The sequence below is a fragment of the Choloepus didactylus genome, chromosome 24 (genome assembly GCF_015220235.1).
Source record: "Choloepus didactylus isolate mChoDid1 chromosome 24, mChoDid1.pri, whole genome shotgun sequence".
Classification (NCBI taxonomy): Eukaryota; Metazoa; Chordata; class Mammalia; order Pilosa; family Megalonychidae; genus Choloepus; species Choloepus didactylus.
Window position 1 is genome coordinate 11,330,517 of NC_051330.1, and position 18,589 is coordinate 11,349,105.

Sequence of the window (18,589 nt, forward strand, 5' to 3'; positions counted from 1 at the left end):
TGCTCCACTTATTACCATTGTATCTCATAAAATATTATTTCCCCCTGGAGGATTATAGTGGCTCTTCACCTGGTTCCCAAACTGTGTTCCAAATGTCCCCCAGGCACCACAAAAAATTCTCGGGGGTTTTGCAGGATACATTATAATTTAATGGGAAACACAATGGCATCGTTCAGATACTTGATATGATATACAGATTGAATGTTAGATTGCTACAGTCCTTTCAAAGAGGTCATATCTTCACTAAGCTAGGCTTTCAGTGCTTGCTCCAATGAAAAGCAAGTACTGCATGAAAAACCAAAAGTGGAACAGAAAATGAAGGTGGTGGTGGTCAGTTTGAGTCCAGTGTTTGAGGGGTTGTGCAGCGTACAAATTATTCTACCGTAGAACATTAACTTATCTTCAAGCACAAATGTGTCAGTGACACCAGTATAAACTGTATAGGCTCGTATAATAAAGGCACATGAAATAACTTTTTAAAGTTAAAAATGCTGTACAAATGTAAGTTATTAACATCGTTATTAGTTTGCTATTGTAATTTTCCATTAGCCAGTTTGTAGAATGATCTGATTCCTTAGTAAGCTTTCTTTATTATGTACTTTGCATAAGAGCATCTTTGAAGTGTGTGATTTGACATTCCTGTCCATTTGTTTCCTCTGACCTTCCTTTCATTATGAAAGTATTGAGCAGTCAAATGGTTGTAAGACCTTACAACCAAATAATAAAACATGTTGCTGTTGTAATATTTTTGCAAGTAAATAGGACATCCTAACATATCCTATTGGGCTAAAGATTAGAATTTGAAGGTTAATATAGACAAAATAAATTAAAAACTTAGGTCTTAGGTTATTATGGAAAGTTAGCGTTGAAAGATATTTTAAAGATAGTATAATTCAACCATGTTTTTACCCAATGTGGGAACCTAAAGCCCAAGGACATGAAATGAAATTTCATAATGTTATCTATATCCCAGAATGCCTTCTTATTCTCACTGTGTGTGACAACCCATTTCCTGCCCAAAGGAAATGGAGAACAGTTGGTCATTAATCTCAGCACTGCATAGTAGTCATTATTAAAGGGCCTTATCTCAGAATTATGGTGTCAGAAGACGGAGTAAGCCTGTATTATCATTTGAATAAGGACTCCTCTTCTTAATGACTAAAAGCCCACCTCATACTAGCTAAAGCACCCCTCTTTCCCAAGAAAGAGGAAGTGTTAAAGAAGGTATGATTAACTTAAATGAAAAGTCTGGAGATAGATCTTCACCATGAAGGCATGGCTAGATCTAGGATTTCAAAATCTATCATTAAAACTTTGTCTTTTATCTCTTGGCTCAACTTTCTTTTGGATCTCAGATAAGCATTTTCCCAGGACTTTGGAATAGGAATGGTATCAAGAGTCCATGGTATGAGAACTAAAAACAAAACAAAGCAAAACAAAAAAAAAACAATTATAGAACTAGTGGTTCTGATTAGTGGTAAGGAAGAGAATTTATGTTAGTGTAGAATATTTTATCTGGAAGTTCTTAAAAACTCTTGGCAATAGCTCAAATGGGATCTCATTTACAGATGATAAAAACAAAAAACAACACTAGCTTTTGTGAGCTCATTCAATGTTGTCATGTTTTGGAGACACCAGAATTGTAAGTGTTCATGACATTTATGCAAATTCTGACGTACTGGTACTGGAGCAAGAACAGGATTTGGAAAATATCTGGAGCTATAAAATAACTGAGAAGTTATGAGTGATGATTAATAAGATAAAATTTTAGTAATAAAAAGTCACAAAAGTGTGTCAGGGAGCTCATGGTTTATTATGGTTGAGTGCATCAAAGCAAGTAGATTGCCAAAGTTAAAAGGAGGGAAATCAGACTTCAGGTATGTTAGTCAAGGCTCAGGAATCCAGCAGATTTAAAAGATTTTTGAATGAAACTATAGAGAGCAGAACATACGACAAGGAGAACCTGATCTTAGGGTTGAACCTCTTTGTGCTCTAGTCTCTCTAATTTCAGAACCTAGATTTTCAGGTTTGAGAAAAGATTCAGGGAATGGCAACAAAAGGTCAGAGCCTAATAGCCACGTCAGTAATTTTTGAAATTTGTGATGAAGCCTAAAAGTTGCTTGGTAGGTTCCTATTTTGCCGCTTTTTTATTATAATTACTCATTTATTTTGGTGATTCTTTCTTCTTGGCAAACTCTCAGATTTCTACAAGTCTCGCTTCCCCATACCTTTCCATTGTGGGGATCCTTCAGTGTGGGAATTCTGTTAGTTGCTGAGTAACTCTTCCAACTGTGCTTTCTTAAACTGGGAAAATGGCCACAGGGTTTGTTTCAGAACCCAGTCCTCTGGGGCTGTTGTTGAGATGGACCTGAGCTCAAACTCCATTGATCGGTTGATCTCCACAAGTCTCTCTCAACTGGTGGAACACAGTGGTGTTTTGGGGCTCTTAGACTTAGAGTCAGTTCAGAGCCAGTGTCCAGATGTCCTCCCAAGTCTAGTTATTACCCTTCCTCCAAAGCACTGTTACCAGATAAAAGGCTGCCAGGCCCTTTGGGGAAGGTAGAAGGAGGATTAGCACTATACATTTTTGACTGTGTATCAAGATCCTTCCTCAGAGAGACTTGGCCTCCCTTTAGGGGTTCTACATCTATGAACTACTCAAGTCTGTGAATTCTTTGAGGTACCCTGACTTTCCTTTGGTGATATTAATCAAAAAATGCTTTAGTAGTCTACCCAGTCTATTTCCGCTCCAGGGACAACCGTGATCAAGTGGCCAAGCCCAAAGATCTCAAAGATGTCTGTGGGTCAAATGATTCTGATTACAGCTTCCATTCTACTGCCCATTATACTACCAATGTCCACCTTGTCCCTGCTGCTACTTGGACCCTGTTGTCCGAAGACTCCATTTTCTCAGTGAATTCTGGGGACTCGGTTTGATGGTAGCAGTTCCCACTGTGGTTCCTGGCCCACAGCACAGTGCTCTCCAAGGATGCCAGGGTTCCCCTCACATGTGTGTTTCTCATAGCCTTGGTGAAGGGAGTTATCTGTAGGAGACAATTAAGGGATGGGTAAACAGGTCTTACATAGTAAATCAACTCTAGCATTACAATTCCTCTGAGCCTTTGGATATAGAGGAAACTGAAACTGGCATTTCAGTTTCACATAGTATAGACCATTTTGGGGAACAGATTTTAATCAACCAACAAAGTTAACTGTTAGAGCTACTCCCAGTCACACTGACTCCAAAATCTCTGTTTAGCATACCCATGTCCATCAACAAATCTGGCCCAATTGAACATTATATTTCTTCTGTCTTTTTCCTATACCCTTGAGATCCATTCTTATTTGCTTCCTAAGTTTCTGTCCCTATAAATTGGCTAAACTTGCAGTTCTTTTTGGTATGTATTGCACCTCCTGATGAGCATTTTCTAGGCCTGCTAGGCCTTTAGTCTGTTGAAAGGTCAGAAGCAAAAAGAAGTGGTGGTTGACCCGCCGTCCCCTACAAGGCAACTACCTCAGGGTGGCTAGACAGGTGGTGAAGGTATTAACCTTCTTTGGAATCTATACATATGTCCCCACCTGTTGGAAGCTTTCCAACCATCCTGCATAAAATTGTACCTGTCTTCCTCTGAAAGTATGCACTATCAGTACTCCTTGACTTGTCTTTCTACATAGCACATGTCACCATTCTTCCAAGTAGAATGTAAGTTCCCTGAGGAACTGTTGTATCTCTAATATCTAAGTGAGAGCCTACATATAGTCAATTGTTAGTGCATCTTTGTTGGATAATTTTTGATTCCTTCCTTCTTTCATTTATCTGTTCATTCCAGATATAGATTGAGTACAGTGCTCAAGAATAACACAGATGATAGACCTTTGGGTGTGAAAGATATCTGAGTGTTCAAGAAATAGGCCAAGGGTTGTGAGCAGTGAGGATAGGTACAATGGGTATATTAAAAGATGAAGTTTCCAGAGGTAGTCTGTAACCACCTCTTCTAATGTGTGGGAGGCCATTGTGCAAGAAGTTTGTCTATTATTGCAAGTGCAGTGGGAAGCCCCAGAAGTTTTTAAACAAGAAAGTGACAACATTTTATTTTATTTTACATTTGTTTGCAGAAATAGGTTTAGGAAAGCAGACTTGGTATCAGGGAGTCTAGTTGGAAGACTCCTTACCAAAACTGTAGAAAAGAGAGAATGGTGGTTTAGACTAGGGCTGTAGCTAAGATTTAGCTTCTACCTTCTTCGCAGATCCCTACCTTATTGGTTACACATGAAGCCTAGTTCTCTCGTCCTGCTGTGGAACTGCTGCTACAGTGTCAGGTCTCTTTGTTTCTGCCCTAAAGGCCATGCTGAGATTGCACTAGGGTGGTGGACATATTGATGGAAATAAGTGGGTAGTGCTAAGTAATGCCTCAAGGAACTTTACTGCATCAATGAAATGCACCCTCATGACTTCTCTACCATCTTACAAGGTTTCATTCATTCAGTTAGCAAACTTTTATACAGATTACTGGAGACCAGGATTGCCTGGTATATTATATATAAAACTTCAGAAATAAAGTTGTGATTTGTAATATTTTGATATTTTAATATTTAAAAACAGCATATATAGAGAGAGTAATGAAAATGTTCAAAAATTGATTGTGGTGATGAATGCACAAGTATTTGATGATACTGTGAACCACCCACTGGTTGTACACTTTGGATGACTATCTGGTATGTGAACGTATCTCAATAAAAAAAGATTAAAAAAAAAAAAAAGAAAAACAGCATATATGCAGTCAATGGCTTATCCTAAAAAAAAAGTCATAGTAATTTTAATTATCAATCTGTTTTTTTCACAACAGATTTAAATAATGCTCTATTAAAGCATAATGAACAGCTGGTATATAAAATCATATATATAATTGTATGTTTTACCATTTAAGGAACTTTTATTATATTTTATCATATTTAACGATGTGCTTTCTCAATGTTTTCTAATTCAAAGTACCAAGATACGAATATGCAGGGCGTTGTATATGAACTCAACAGCTATATAGAACAGCGGTTGGATACAGGAGGGGACAACCATTTACTCCTTTATGAATTGAGTAGCCTCATTAAAATAGGTAAGAAACGTTTTGTTAATCTTACTAGAAAAATTGGAGCAAAGATTCTTTTTTTCCTTTGCAAAAAAATGTCAGAGATAATTTTCTCACTAAGAGGCAAATGCAAGTCATTTATTTACTTCTATTGCTGGACTAAGTTTGATGTGAACATATTTTATTATGAAACTACCAGATTGAGTCAAAACTAAAAAATCCCTAAATTTATTGCGTTCCCGCTAAGTATTAGCCTAATGCATTAATGGAATATTCTGTGCCTTCTAATTAATACCTACTTTTCTTTGAAAAGTATAGGTTCATTGAATCATATCACACCTTTAAAAGGAATGCATTATTTTTTTTTTGAGGAAAAACAGGCATTTAAAATTTATTTGGGGAGATGCCAACTTTACATACTAGGTAAGAAATAAATGGTATTATTGTAAACGGAATGGGGGAAGTTACAACAGAAAAGTAATTTTTAGGATGTACTTTTTCCCAACCAAAAATTTTTAGGATACTGACTATGGCAAGTGTAGCTTTTGGTGTTTCATTTGAAAATCAAAATACTCATGACACAAATGATAATAAGTAACATTTCTTTTTACATATTTTAACTATATCCCAAGTACTTTTCTACTCATATTACATCCATTAACTCACTTGTTCTCATTGCAACCATCTAAGTTAGGTACCATTATTCTCACCTGTTTCCTGATGAGGAAACTGTGGCCCAGATGGTTAAGTATATCCTACCCAAGGACACACAGGTATAAAGAAGTTGAGCAGGGGTTTAAATTCAGACAATTCCTCCAAGACTCATATTACTAATTACCGTGGTAATTGCCTTTCCGATGACCCTGAAGCAATTTTCATTTTGTTAAAATACTTTCTCTTAAGTGGTGATATTTAGATGTATATATTGTTCAAATTGGTTGGTGATTATCATGGTTATTAAATATTGTGAATATCGCTTTTGGCATTTTTAAGTTTATTAAATATTGTTAATATCGCTTTTGGCATTTAATACTTCAAAAATTAAATGCAATTTCCAAATTTTAAAAGTATTCTGCAATAATTCTGAATACCTAAAGTTTGACAAAAATCTTTAGTATGTTGACTGCTAAATGCTTTTGAGGAGGTTGCATCATAAAACTTGCAATAGCTGATGAAACATATATGAAAATATTCTAATTATTTCAAGTAAAGCCCTAAACTATTTTGTTTTGTTTACTATACAACCATTGATTATGTTTAACAAATCCATTAAAAAGACTCATATCTGAAATCTCACCTTAGAGAATTTGTATGTGCTTGATTCTTCCATTGAGAATAGTTTATTCCTTTTTTATTACTTTGGCAGCCACAAAAGCTGATGGATTTGCACTGTATTTCCTCGGAGAGTGCAATAATGTAAGTATCTAAATTTAGATTTTCGTGCTCTAGATTAGAAAATATTATACGCTTTTTTTAAATAGACTATTATGTGACAAACAGCTTTACGGACATTTCATAATTGAGTACTTTAAATTCCTCGTGAGCTTTGTTTCTGTATGTTTTTATTCCCAGCTGAGAATTATACTGATGTATCAAAACTTAAGCATAATTTATATAATTTATTTATTTGGGAAGATTTTGACTTGAGGTATCCTGTATTATGAATGGCATTTCTAGACCTACTGTTTTATAAACAAATTATTTTAGCAGTGTAAGCAGGAATTCAGAGTGGAGAGTCTCTGCCCTTTTCTGTATACAATTTGCAGTAGAATAAAATGAGAACAAAAGTTGAGCATATTCTATGTGATTTTTAAGATTTTTGAAAAGGATGACTCTAACAGTACTGGGACAGAGTTGTTAAGTCTTGAACTGTCAGTGTCCCAGGCTTGGAGCCTTTCAGCTCGTAGGGGTGCTGCATGAGTGCCTTTTCCAGGCTCCTGTGGGACAGACCGGATCCAGAATTCCTGGTGTACCAGACTTAGAGCACAGCCCACTGGTCAAATGCAACATGAACAGGCACTTCGGGAATATTTTGATGTTCAGTCACTGACATTTGATTTTTATGATTGGTGACATATGATAGTTATAGTACTAAAAAAAAAATTATATATATATATGAAACGTATTTTAGCATGATACTCTGGACCAGTAATACTTATAGTCATAGTTTAAATTATAAAATTCTCTTATAAATTTATTTGGCACATTATTGCTATATATTTCTTAACTGTTGGACATTGTTATTTGAGATTTGGGGTTTATTTTTGCACTACGATACATCTACTTTTAAATAATCAATTTCTATTTAAATTATATAAAAGGTTAATAGGAATAGACACACAGATTTTCCTAAAATTTTAATCTAATCAAATATGTTCTATTTATATTATGTAAAAGGTTAATAGGAATAGATGCACAAATTTTCCTAGATTTTTAATATTATTCTTGAATAATATAATAGTGCAAAGCACAAAAGAAGTTTAACAGTAAATACTTATTGACTGATTTAATTAACTTATAATTGAACCTCTTCATTTTCACAGCTCTTGTTTTCCCTTGAGTTCTGATCACTTACTTGTATATTTGTCACCTCTCAAGATTAGTGGCTGCTTTAGGGCAAAGAGCTTTTCTCATTCATTCTTATATTTCCCCAGAATCGTTCACAGTACCTTTCATTTAAATAGGCAGAAAAGAGTGTTTATGAAATTGAATTATTTGGATACCACTCACACTTCACAATACTTTGAACTACATTTTAGATGCTGGCAGTAGTTTTAAATGTTTAAAGTACTAAAATAAATAATAAATGGGTCCCACTTTTTTTCTGTTTATTTTAAAACTTTATTTCTAGCATTTTGAGTTTATTAAAAAATTCAGAATTCCTTTCAGAAAATTATTATACAATTTGCAATTATTTTTAGAATTTGCTGATGTGGTGTATTACTAAGTGTAATAGCCATGGTCCTTAATTCATTGCTGCTTCTTTGAGATCTCCCCAAAAGCACCAGGAGGGCTTGGCCACAAGGCCACATGTGTGTTGCATAGCCTTGTCCCTCTTTCGAAACCTGGATCCTGGACTCAGCTCTTCTAGCATCTTGGGCTATTTACCTGACAAGAAGTGATGGGAACCTGAGGAGGCAACCCTAAATAACTCTCTTCTGCTGTGTTTCGGAGAGAATCGGGAGAGGGAGCCTGCGGAGGGAGAGATGGGGCAGGCAGGCAGAGAGAAGCAGAACAGTAGCCCATGAGCTTGCAGTAACTGAAAACAGGCCTGATTTCTAGAGCTCAGGTTTATCTGATCCCAAAGGTCAATTGTCTCTTCATCATTTAAAAACTTCTTTATACGCTGACCGCCATGAGGTAGCTTCCTTTGAATAGATGATTTATGAAAGGCTTTTTATCTGTAATAACATCTAAACTGTAATTCTATGTGTGTCAATTCTAATGCTTTCCTTTTTCTTATTGCTCACTTTTGTAAGCAGGAGTTGATCTCCTATCATCTTAGGCTTCAGTGTGGCTCCTTAGTCTAAAACTTCTAAAGTCAATTAATTTATTTGACATGACTCTCTCTAGAGTCATTGCCTTGCTCCTTCTTTCCCACATCTCAGGGACTGAGTCTGTCTTGTTCAACAGTGTCTCCCTAGAACAGCAAAAAGTAGCCTCTAACCTTCCTAATCAAATCCTCACATATGATGCTTTCGTAATTTCATGTATTTCTCATTCATAGAACTTGACCGACTTCGTAATTGCCTGTTTATCTGTGATTATTTGCTTATCTGGCTTTCTCACTGGAATGTAAACTTCGAGAAGGCCAGGGACCTCGTCTGGCTGGGAAGATAATTTTTGGAGATAATTACCATGCTTTGCTCACTGTATTTTTCCTTTCCTGCATTCCATGGAGTTGACTGGGCTCTTATTATTTCCTTAACCCAAGAATTTCTGTGAGTGGGAAACAAGGCCTTGCCTCAAGTTTTAGATTCACTCAGGTGATTGCTCTAGGAGGTGACTTGGAAGGGGAGTGGAAGAGGAGTTTCTCCAGATAGTGAGGAGAGAACTATCAGGGCCCTCATTCCCTGATTGAGGGAGCTGCTTGGAGCACTTGAGTTCCCAACTTCGGGAAGATTCCTGTGTTCCACATGAAGAGAAAAAAACAGAAGAATCATAGGATCTGAGGAAACCATGAAGGCTGAAACAAAAAGCTGGACAGGACCGCTGTGGAACCATAAAGGACGAGTGGAATGTCACTGTCACAGAGGTTTTACAGAAAATCCAGAACCTGGGCACAGAACTGTGTATGTGTGTGGTCCTAGGAAGGGAGTGGTGTGGGGGCAGGGGGCTGGTTATAAAGTTCCGTTCATAGCTGAAATGGAGTTCCTTAACCCCCCCCCCCATATGGAAGCTTAAAGAATAAATTACGTTGATCTAGAAAAAATAAAGAAATTGGATTTTTTTCCCCTCACACATTGGTTTCTGGACTGATTCTTGGCTGCCTCATCTGTTTAATTCACCCGTGTTTTCTGAGGTCATAACAGAATGCCTGGCACAGTAGTAAATGCTCAGTAAATATTTATAAATGCAATTAATGATTACTTCCTGGTAGGTATCATAATTAGGATTATTGAATAAGGGGGAAAAAAAAACTTTGACCCAGTTATGTTAATTCATTAACCTTTATATTTATAGTGAAATTTTCCAGAATTGTCTGTAGGGTTTTGATATGCACATAGAAATAATATTTTACATGTCAGTGCTTTCTGGTGCCACACACTTGATATACAATATCTCATTTAGTTATCACAGCAGTCCTCTGAGATGAGTACTGTTACATTTGAATGTGAGGATATTGTGGCTTGTAGAGTTTAGATCATTTGTCCAAAAACAGGACTCAGATCCAGATCTGTCTGACGCCAGGGGTTGCTTTTTTATAACTCTTTGTTACTTTCTTAACATTTTAAGCTTAGCTCATTGACTTTCATCCTTTTTATATATACCAAAGCTTTATTTATGGCTTCAAAATTTCCTTTAAATGTTACTTTAGCTTTATATCCCATAAGATTTGATAAATAATATTTTTATTTTTATTCATTTCTAAAACTTTTGTCATGATTTCTTTTTCGTCTATGGATGGTTTAGAAGCATATGGAGTTTCTCTAGTTGTCCTGTTATTGATTTCTTCTTTCAATTCTGTGAGTTTTTTCCTTATGTATTTTGAAGCTGTGCTTGTAGGTACATACAGATTAAAATTTTATATCTTATGGGTGAATTGACACTTTTATTAAAATGAAATCACTGTATTAGAGTGCTTTTACCTCAAGGTTTATTTTGACTTATTAATTTAGCTATTCTAACTTTTTTTTGGTTATTATTTACCTGGTATATCTTTTTTCCATCCTTTTACTTATAACTTTATCTTTATGTTTAGGATATATCTCTTATTAACACATGATTAGACTTTCAAAAAATCATGGGCAGCCTTTTTATTTTACTTGGCACGACTGTAATTGCAATGACTGATATTTGGATGTAGGGTTATGATTTTATTCTGCGCTTTCTCTTTTCTTACCTAGTCTCTCTTTCTATACTTTTTACTCTTGTTTCTCACCCCTGTTCCCTGTATACTTTTAAAAATTTGAGTAGTTATGTTTTTCTCTTTCAGTGTTTTCCTTCAACTAATTTGGAAGTTACATATTATTTTCCCAGTGGTTTATTGGATACTGTTGTAATTACAACACACATATCTATATTATCGGATATAAAGTTTGTCAGTACTTCTTCTGTACCTTATGAGGATCATCAAGCATTTTAAATGTGTTCAGCAAACCCTCCCAAATTGTGTGCAATTATGATCATATGTTTTAATTCGTTCTTGTTTTTTAAAACATATACAGCATTGATAGTGCATGTTTGTCAATGTTTCTTTACATGTATGTAAATAATTACTCTCTGTTTGTTCTTCATTTCTTTTGCATCTCACATCTTTCTCTTCGGATTATCTCTCTCCATCTTAAGTACACACTAGAATTTCCCTTAGTGAATTTGCAGGTGGCAAACTCTTTGGTTTTCTTTTCCTGAACATGTCTTCATTTCACCTGTTTTCTGGAAAGAAATCATTGCTGGATTTAGAATTCAGGTTGATAAATATTCTGTCTCTGTATATTAACTATAATTTAGTCACTAAGTCTGTTCTAGTCTTCGCCTTCCATGACTGCCATGAGGAATCAACTCTTAGTCACTCCTTTGAGGATTATATTGTCTTTTCTCTTTGACCTATTTTAAGGTAATGCTCTTTGCCTTTGCTACTTTGCAGTTCCACTAAAATTTTAGTAGTTGCAGATTTCTTTATATTTATCCTATCTGGGATCCATGGCCATCATTTGACTGAACATTTAGTTTAGACACTTTCACCAGTTCTTGAAAATTCTTAGCCATTTTTCTCATCAAATGTTGCTTCTGCCATATTTCCTTTCTTTTCTTTCTAGGATTCTGATTGTATATATATTATATTTTCATATTCTGTACTCCATGTGTCTTATCCTGCCCTTCACATTTTCCATTTCTTTGATTCTCTGTGTTACATTCTGAATAATATATTTCTGTCTTCCAGATCACCAATTCTTTTTTTAAAGCAGTTATACTTTGCTTTATGCTTCAAAGTGTTATTTTCATTTTAATTTTCTTATTTTTAGGCCTTATATTTGATTCTTTTTTTTTAAATTCAGTTTTATTGAGATATATTCACATATCCTACAGTCCTCCACAGTTTACAAACAGTTGTTCACAGCACTGTCATATAGTTATGCATTCATCACCCAAATCAATTTTTGAACATTTTCATTACTCCCCCCCCAAAAAAGAATAAAAATACAAGTAAAGAAGGATACACAAAACATCCCATCCTTCACCCCCCATTATTCATTTACTTTTTGTCCCCATTTTTCTACTTATCTTTCCATACACTGGATAAAGGAAGTGTGAGCCACAAGGTTTTCACAATCACACAGTCACAAGGTGGAAGCTACATAGTTATACAGTCGTCTTCAAAATCAAGGCTGCTAGAGTGGTGTCATAAACATGGGGACATAAACAGCTACTGAAAACTCCTCTCCAGTAATTCAATGAAATAAAGGGCAATTCTGACTTGTTTGAAACTCTGGAAGAGGATATAGACTGGAGAAGGACCCTGAGATGCCGTATTGAAGAGAAGAAACATCAGGTAGGAATCTCCCATCCCAGACCAGCCAGTCCTCTCCCTTCCCACTCACTCGTGCTCAGTGCAGGAAAGGCACTAAAATGGCAGATGGGAACCCTCCCACCAGGGACACTGATTTTAAAATCTCTCACAGAGGTAAAACATACCTCCACTGCTTGAAGTCCTGGGGCACAGGGGAGGACAGTTCAAGGCCCAGGTCAGTGAGGGACAAAAAGACTGAGAAAACATGGACAGAGACTGCATTTCCAGCCCTGGGTCTGAAAACCCTTCCCCCACCCTTGACGGAAGCAGCAGCCAGCAGCCCCTTCCTTGCCTTGGAGACAGCTGGAGTGTTGGGTCAGCTGAGGGTGAACTTGGTCACATGGAGAGCCCCATATTGAGCCAGATCTTGGCCAGCCAAGTGAGAGCATAGGAATCCCACAGTTTCAACTCACCTCGGTAGATACAGGCTGTGCTCCAAGGCAAAGCAGCCTTTGAGGACAATTAAGTTATGGAACATTGCCATCTGCTGGACAGTTCAGAAAGTGCAAGGAAATAGAAGCCCTTTTAAAAAGATGCTTCACAGCCTTTATTAGGACCACAGGAGTTGGTCTACACACCCTGCACAGCATCCCAGCCTGGTTTTGGATGAGAAATACAGACAACACTACTGTCAAAGCAGAGCTCTAAAACAAACCCAGGTCTTGCTGACCAGCAGGAAACAGCACCACTGGAAGCCAGTAGATCTATATTACCACACACAGTGAACTTAATGGGTTCCCAGTGCCTACCTAACATCCTTGTGGCAGGCCACAGTGGGTGCCTGATTTGGGGGAAGTCTCGGGGGCAGAGCCAATCTGACAACTGGCCAGTGAGAGAAATAAAGAAATATGGAGATCAAAGAAAACCCAAGGCAACAGAGAGAAAACAACTTCCAGAATAAACTGATCAAGAAAATCAGATGCCTGGACAGAAAAAATCACAAGCCACACCAGGAAACTTGAAGATATGGCCCAGTCAAAGAACAAATTAACACCTCAACTGAGATTTGAAAGCCGAAACAGCTAATTAAAGATCTTCAAACAAATCTTCCAAATCAAATCAGTGAGTTGAAAGAACATGTGACTAATGAGATGAAGGATATAAAGAAGACACTGGGTGAGCATAAGGAAGAATTTGGGAGCTTGAAAACACAAATGGCAGAATGTATAGGAATGAAAGGCACAATAGAAGAGATGAAAAACACAATGAAGACATACAACTGCAGACTTGGACAGGCAGAAGAAAGGATTACTGAACTAGAGGATTGGACCTCTCAACTCTATATGAAATCTCTTAGCCACTGAAACTTTATTTTGTTTCATTTCTCTTCCCTCTTTTGGTCAAGAAGACTTCCTCAATCCCATGATGCTGGGTCCAGATTCATCCCAGGGCTCATGTCCCACTTTGCCAGGGAGATTTATACCCCTAGGAGTCATGTCCCACATAGTGGGGAGGGCAGTGAGTTTACCTGCCAAGTTGGCTTAGAGAAAGAAGCCACATCTGAGCAACAAAAGAGGTTCTTTGGGGGTGACTCTTAGGCACAATTTTAAGTAGGTTTAGCCTCTCCTTTCCAGTAACAAACTTCATAATACAAGTCGCTAGATCGAGGTCTTGGCCTTCTAAATTGGTAGTCCCCAGTGCTTGTGAGTATATCAATAATTCCCCAGGTTGGGAAATTTAATATTTCCACATTTCCCACCGGTCTCTCAGAGGGGCTTTGCCAATACATTTTTTTTTTTTTTAATTATCTGACTTTATTTAGCATACCAATAGTTTATCCTGATATGTCAGCTTGGATGTATTATGGCCCCCAAAACGCCATTATGTTTGATGCAGTCTTGTGGAGGCAGACATATTAGTGTTGATTAGACTGGAATCCTTTGAGTGTTTCCATGGAGATGTGACTCAATCAACTGTGAGAGAAATGTTTGGTTGGATAATTTCCATGGAAGTGTTACACCACCCATTCAGGACAGGTCTGAATTAAATCACTGGAGCTGTATAAACGAGCTGACAAACAGAAGGAGCTCACAGCAGCTAAGAGTGACATTTTGGAGAGCAACTGAGGGTGACATTTTGAAGAGGAGCTGCAGCTAAGAGAGGACAGAATGCCCCAAGAGCAACATTTTGGAGAATGCTATTTTGAAATGCAACCTGGGAGCAAGCAGACACCAGCCACATGTCTTCCAGCTAACAGAGGTTTTCCAGACACCAGTGGCCTTTCTCCAGTGAAGGTACCTGTTGTTGATGCCTTACCTTGGGCACTTTATGGCCTTAAGACTATAACTTTGTAACCAAATAAACCCCCTTTCTAAAAGCCAATCCATTTCTGATATTTTACATAATGGCAGCCTAGGCAAACAGGAACACCTCACCTAGTAATAATATATACAGTTATCAAAAAATGTTGGGTACTTTTCAAATAAGATGTTTCTTTCTGGAGTGTATGTAGAACCATTTAAACAGCTGTCTTCATAATTTTCAAATTCAGAAGGGTGGCAACAAAAACTGTTGAAGAACGGAATCTTTCTCTGTAATTCATGATTTAAATAGTTGAGCTTATAAAGGTTTCAGATGCCATCTCAGTTCCTGCAAGCCACTAAACCTGACACTGTAGAACTGATGGTTCAGGAACCATCTGATCCAGTCACCTAATTGTACAGGTAAGGGATCCACTGGCATTGTCAGAGATTCCAAAAGCTAATGAGAGGAAAAGTCTGGACTACAAATCTATCTTAGAAAGGCTCCAGAAATGTCTGTTAGGCTAAATAAGGCACATTTATCACACAGAACTCTAGTCATATCTAAAACGCCCCTGGTTTTTTTGTTTGTTTGTTTGTTTAACATTGGACTGAATTCTGATGGTTCTGTTTCTATCTTATCCTGATAGTTTATCTTATCTTGTAGTTGACAAACATATTTAGTCATTCTGACTATTGCAATATCATGGATCACTGATTGCCAGGGCTGTTTGTTTATGCTTCTTTTCTCCTGCAATGTTTCAACTTTGGCAACTTTTCTTCCCATTTTTGTGTGTTCATAACAGATGTCTAGGGTGTCTGTTCTTGTTTGAGATTCAACATCAGCAGAGGGAGCTAACCTGGTATCAGTGTCTACCAAACCATCAACATTTGAGTTTGGGGCATTTCAGTCAGAGTTATCACGAATCCTGCTCTGTTCGTTTGAACAGTCATTGCTTCTGAGACCAGTTTTTGCAAAGCAGTTGTGGTTAACTTCAGGGGTGTCAGTCTCCCACATGGCAATGAGATTTCTCAGCACATCAAGAATATGCCATGTAATGCTTCACATGATGTACCCTGGTGATTTATTATGTCTCAGCCTAATGGCTGCACGTAGCTATGCTGCAAGCAGGCAAAAGGCTATACACTTGTTTTAATTTAAACTCCCAGTGAGTGTGTTTAGCACATTTTATCAATCAGTAATAGAATATTCAAATTCTAGCAAGTCAGTTTTCTCTTAGGAGCCATTTCCCAAACAACCTGCCAGATATCAGTTCATTTTTTCAACTTTATATATATGCAGGAAAGTTGTATATATAAAGGAAAATTTTGAATTTCCATGTAAGTGATTCTAATTTCGTGCTACTTCTCAGCACTGCAGCAAAGAAAAACAAAAGGCCTATCTTTATATATTTATTTTTCTGCAGGCAAACATCTCAGAAAGAGTGTGTATCTGGTTTGGTTACAGGTGATGGCACATTAAATGTGACTCCATGGATATATTTATTCAGCAAAGACCTCCAGTTTTGAAGCTCATCTTCAGCAAACAGAAGCCATTGTAGAAGCTTCATCTTTTAGGAGTAGGGGCATGAAATGGTAATCATGCTGAAAGCATTCCCTTCAGCCATCAAGACTGGACATTAACCCCCATCTGGAGTATGATTTCATTAGCCTTTTCTAAAAAGAAACAAACAAAACCCAGATATAGAGATGTTATTTTCTTTGATCTCACAAAATCATTTAAGCATCTCATTTACTAATTTGACATGTTTGGCTCCTCTCATTCTGTTATCAATTTTGCTTCCCTTGGCTGCTTGTCTTTTTATCTTATCCTGATTTTCAAGGAACATACAGAATATTGAAAAGGAAACTCGATATTCTTTGACCATTCACCATTTCACTTTTTACTTTTCTTTCTTATTCACTAACTTTTAGCTCTGGAGAAATTATGACCTCACTGTATTTTCTCTTTAACACCAAAACCAGCACGCTATGCATGAAGCATAACAAGAAAGACATACTTAACAGAATATGAGTACTCTAACAGTGACAAGACTGAGGAAGTTGGCAAATTTTAGCTAGCAAATTTTCTTAGCAAAGTTTATGTCAAATTTCAAAGGAGGGGCTAATGTTAATAATCTTAATAACCAAGTAAAAATAAATCCCGTTTTTGTCAAGGAATACTAATAACTTTGAGGTGGATGATTCTGTTATCAAATACTGAAGTAATTAGGTCTAAGATATGAAAATAATGAAACTGAGGGAAAAATGTACTGATTTGAAATTATCTTTTAAAAAAATTTTGGATGGAAAATTAAGAACACTTGCAATTCAAAGTTTTATGCACGAAATCCAGGTACGTCATGTTGTGGATTGCTTCTTTAATTGAAGGTGAACGTAGCAGTTGTTGGAAAGAATCCACACTCTGTAACAGAACAACAAACCACAAAAAGGTTGTCCTTGTTAAGATGTCTGTAACTTTGCATTTGATTTTTCCATCTTGACTCATTCTCAACTGTTCCAGATTTGGATTCTTAAAGGCTTTTTCAGCATTTGACTAATTCTTTGTTGGTGGAAGGTGCTGGGATTGTTTTTCCACATATAAATTGATCTTTGTCATAAATCACTTTTATATGAGAGAGCAGCTAGGACACGTTGCCACGTCTTCTCCATTCTCCAAGTCTTCCTTGGTGATGTCAAAGTTATACCCACTTGGGCAGGGGTAGAAATAAGTCTCCGTGTCCTCATCATACTTGGAAGTCCTCAATCTCCACCTTGTCTTGAAACACCGCCATTGTCACTGGGATCAGCTGAAGGGCTGTCGCCCCCACCATCCGACACCACCTCCGTGGGCCTAACTTCCGTGGCACCTGCTGGAGCTGGGCCCTGTGCCAACACATTTTCATACTCTGCCTAAATTACTTTGGAATGTATGAGGGTTTCACACTGACTTGTGCCAACAACTAGATCTCACTCCCTATTCAAAGTTTATATGTGATTCTTAATGTTGCTTTTTATTCCCTGGGCATATTTTCAATCTCATTTTTTGCTTTGTGGAATATTCAACAATATCCTTTTTATATTTTGTCAGATTTTACAGTTTCTTGGTTTTTGTTTTGTTTGGCTTTCACAGATGGTAGCTTATTTGCTCGTGTCTGTTATGGTTTTCTTTTGTTTTGCTTTTACTGTGAATCATATTCTTTTCTGGGCCCTTTTAAATGGAAATTCTAGAGGCTCTTGTTGAAGTTCCTTTTCAATTCCTTTCCCAGGGATAGGACATGCATCTCTTTCTGTCAGTCACCTTAAGGATACCACCAATCCAGGATCTTTTTAAATTAAATTGCCTGGTTGAGATTTTTTCAGACAACAAAATGGTATATGAATTCAAGCCTCAAATCCACATGATGTGCAATTATGATTTCTCAGAGGAGATTTTATTTTCCCTCCAGTAGTAAGTTCAAGAAAATCTGGTTTCCTTGCAGTCACTTTGCAGGGTTAAGTGTATTTCCCCTTCAGCCTAAAATGAGGGTATGACTCTTGGGCCTCCTAGTCCTATTCAGGGGTCTCCTATTAGATTTCCCACCCAGAGAGACCTGGGCTTTATTTATTATCTCCTATCCACCATGCAGCTTTCATTAAAGAAAGATTGATACATCTAGATTTAGTTTACACCTCCAAGGAAAAAACCAGCCTTGGGATTTGCTTACATCCCGAGGTTTCTTTATTTACTTCTCTTTAGGCTTCTGTGGTCTCCTTCCATTGTTTCCAGCCTAGCAATGTGTTATTAAAAATTTTCAACTATATTTTACCCAACCTTTAAATAGTTAAAAAAAATTTTTTTTCAAGAGTGTCAGTCAGATCATGCCTAGTCTCCTAAGACCAATGCTACCCAGTGGGTTGGCTTAAACAATGGAAATTTGTTGTCTCCAGGGTTTCAGAAGCTGGAAGCCTTGCCTCTTCCTGGGGTACATACTGCTCCGGCTGGCTGGCAGTCATTGGTTTCTTTGTTTTTTCCGTCATGTGACCATGGCCTT

General features: G+C 37.1%; 1 protein-coding gene and 1 pseudogene across 4 annotated transcripts in view; one reads left to right on the forward strand and one right to left on the reverse strand.

The window, feature by feature from the left end:
• PDE10A (phosphodiesterase 10A) overlaps window positions 1-18,589 on the forward strand; it is a 786,289-nt gene that overhangs the window by 644,873 nt on the left and 122,827 nt on the right. For all 4 annotated transcript variants that reach the window (XM_037817809.1, XM_037817810.1, XM_037817807.1 and 1 more), the window contains 2 exons: window positions 4,991-5,111; window positions 6,451-6,500. In XM_037817809.1, the coding sequence (XP_037673737.1) occupies window positions 5,006-5,111; window positions 6,451-6,500 (156 nt within the window). In that variant the 5' untranslated portion in view covers window positions 4,991-5,005. The remainder of the gene's footprint in view (window positions 1-4,990; window positions 5,112-6,450; window positions 6,501-18,589) is intronic.
• Window positions 17,102-17,350, reverse strand: LOC119520057 (annotated as a pseudogene).